At 57.6% G+C, this 2573-nt stretch overlaps 1 protein-coding gene across 1 annotated transcript; it reads left to right on the forward strand.

The window, feature by feature from the left end:
- Window positions 1–843: 843 nt before the first annotated feature.
- Window positions 844–2220, forward strand: LOC123253934 (fizzy-related protein homolog). Its single transcript, XM_044683024.1, has one exon. The coding sequence runs from the start codon at window positions 844–846 to the stop codon at window positions 2218–2220; it is 1377 nt and encodes a 458-aa protein (XP_044538959.1).
- The last annotated feature ends 353 nt before the right edge of the window (window positions 2221–2573 follow it).

Here is a 2573-nt window from a genome sequence, read left to right on the forward strand (position 1 = left end):
CCCACATCCCAAAGGCATCTCCTCCCAAAGGATCCCCAGGCCCAGGTCATGAAGGACATCCCCTTCTTAGACCCACATACATCCAAAGCTTACCGGGGCCCGTCATTGGTCTCTCTCTGTCTTCTCCAAGGCAGGACCAAGATCCCGAAGGCGTCTCCCCCAAGCCTGATCTTGGCCAGTCTAACCTTACTAACCCAAACTCCCCAAGACCGAGGCTGTCCAAAGCATGTTCTCCACCGCCCCCGAAGCGAAGTGAGGGTGCCTGTGGCTTGAGACTGCCTGCCTGTCCTCAGAACCAAGATCCTCCCCAGACCAAGATCTCTTCCCTGCCTGATGTGGCCTATTCTCCTCAGACCAATCTCTTCCACAGACGCCCAAGCAAAGGGAGAGGCCCTTCAGCCTGGGAGCCCCCATCTCTCTGTTGTCCCTCTGTCCTCGCCCTCTCCCTTGGGCTGAGATCCCAAAGGCATCTCCTCTCAGACTGGCCTTAGCCATTTCCCCCAGGATTAAAACACTAAAGGGGCGTCTCTCCCAGAGACGGCACATCCTCACCGAGAGTACTGGGAGCCCGCGAGTGCCCAGTTCTCCATTTGTCCCTGACTTCTTCCATCAATCTCAACCCTAAAGGTCCCAGACTGACCCCAGCCATTCTTTCTAGGACCGAGAACCCTAAAGGCATCTTCACTGCTGCCCCATATCCATGGCGGTCAACTGAGAGATCTGCAAAGGTCAACAGTCAACAGGCTCGATCTGTGCCTAAGCCGGCCTTGCCGAAGGTTGTGTCTCACCCCGGCCGGCCCCGGGGAGCGGAATCCCAGAAGGCCGAGCAGTGGGAGAGCCAAGATGAGCTGGGGCCTGATGCCGTTCAGTTTTCCGGTGTCCTCTCACGGCAAACACGGAGACCGCTACATTCCCTCCAGAGCTGGCGCTAATTGGAACCTGCACTTCCACAGCTCGGCTGACGCTGACAATTCCCCAGGGCAGAAGCAGAAAGAGGATACCTGGGGCAGCGGCCAAGACGACTCGGTCTATTCTGCCTTGTTGAAGAATGAGCTCCTGGAAGCCAAGATCCAGACCGTCCCGGAGCCCAGAACGCCTGGCGCCCCAAACAAGAATCTGTTCACGTACTCCCCGAGCACTAAGCGCTGGAGGCCTGACGATGGCAGTGAAGTCACTCCGTATGCCTTATCCCCCATCAGCATCAAAAGCCAGAGTCTACTCGTGTCACAACGGAAACCCACTAAGAAGATCCCTCAAGTGCCATTCAAAGTCCTCGAGGCCTCGGGACTCCGAGATGACTTTTACTTGAACCTGCTGGATTGGTCGTCCCTCAACATCGTCGCCGTCGGATTGAGCACTTGTGTCTATCTCTGGAGTGCTTGCACGTCCCAGGTGACCAGGCTCTTCGACCTGTGTGATGAAGGAGATTCGGTAACCTCTGTGGGCTGGTACGAAAAAGGGAACCTGTTGGCAGTCGGCACCCAGAAGGGCCTTGTGCAGATCTGGGATGTAGATGCTGAGAAGAAAGTGTCCACGATGGAGGGGCACAAAGCTAGAGTCGGTGCGTTGGCCTGGTACGCAGACCAGATCTCCTCGGGGAGCAGAGATACGAGGATCCTCCAGAGAGATATCCGGGCCTCCCCCCTGCAGTCTCAGCGCTGGCTGCAAGGCCACAAGCAGGAGGTGTGTGGGCTGAAGTGGTCCACGGATCATCAGCTGCTGGCCTCGGGTGGCAACGACAACAAGCTCCTGGTCTGGAACAACTCCAATTTCAGGCCTGTCCAGCAGTACATCACTCACAAGGCGGCCGTGAAGGCCATCGCCTGGTCTCCCCACCAGCACGGCCTCTTGGCATCCGGTGGCGGTTCGGCCGACCGCTGCATTCGCTTCTGGAACACGCTGACCGGGCAGCCCCTGCAGCGCATCGACACTGGTTCCCAGGTGTGCAACCTGGCCTGGTCCAGACACGACAACGAGCTGGTCAGCACCCACGGCTATGCCGAAAACCAGATCGCCGTCTGGAGATACCCCTCCCTGGTGCAAGTCGCCAAACTCACGGGGCATCTATACCGAGTCCTGTACCTGGCCGTGTCTCCCGATGGACAGGCCATAGTGACGGGGGCCGGAGACAAGAGCCTGAGGTTTTGGAACGTCTTCCGGAAAGCCCGTTCCCAGAAGGAGTCCGGATCGGCCCTCAGCCTCTTCACTAGAATCCGGTAACCTCCCAGCCCCCCCCCCTGCTCCAGGACCGCTGCATCGGCTCAAGGAAAAATCGCCAGCTCTAATCAATGTGCATAGAATCCCAGTGAGCGGCTGGAAGGGAAAAGGGGTAGAGAGGTTAGGCAGACCTGGAGAAACCTTCTAGATCAGCGATGGGCCAACTTTGCAAAGAGGGGGCCAAAGGAAAGGCAATGCTCCTCTGTCAGTCTGTTTCTAAGGCGACTCTTTCCAAGTTTCCTTGTATCATATCCTACTCGTTGTATCCGTGAGATCAGGAAGAATGTCCAGCGCTGGACAGAACATTTCAGAGGGCCGCATGTGGCCCGGGCTGCAGTTTGCCCATCGCTGGTCTG

Source organism: Gracilinanus agilis, unplaced genomic scaffold (assembly GCF_016433145.1).
Source record: "Gracilinanus agilis isolate LMUSP501 unplaced genomic scaffold, AgileGrace unplaced_scaffold10770, whole genome shotgun sequence".
Taxonomy (NCBI): Eukaryota; Metazoa; Chordata; class Mammalia; order Didelphimorphia; family Didelphidae; genus Gracilinanus; species Gracilinanus agilis.

Excerpts from the sequence above, each read along its gene's own strand:
- LOC123253934 (XM_044683024.1), top strand. The coding sequence starts at position 844 with ATGAGCTGGGGCCTGATGCCGTTCAGTTTTCCGGTGTCCTCTCACGGC.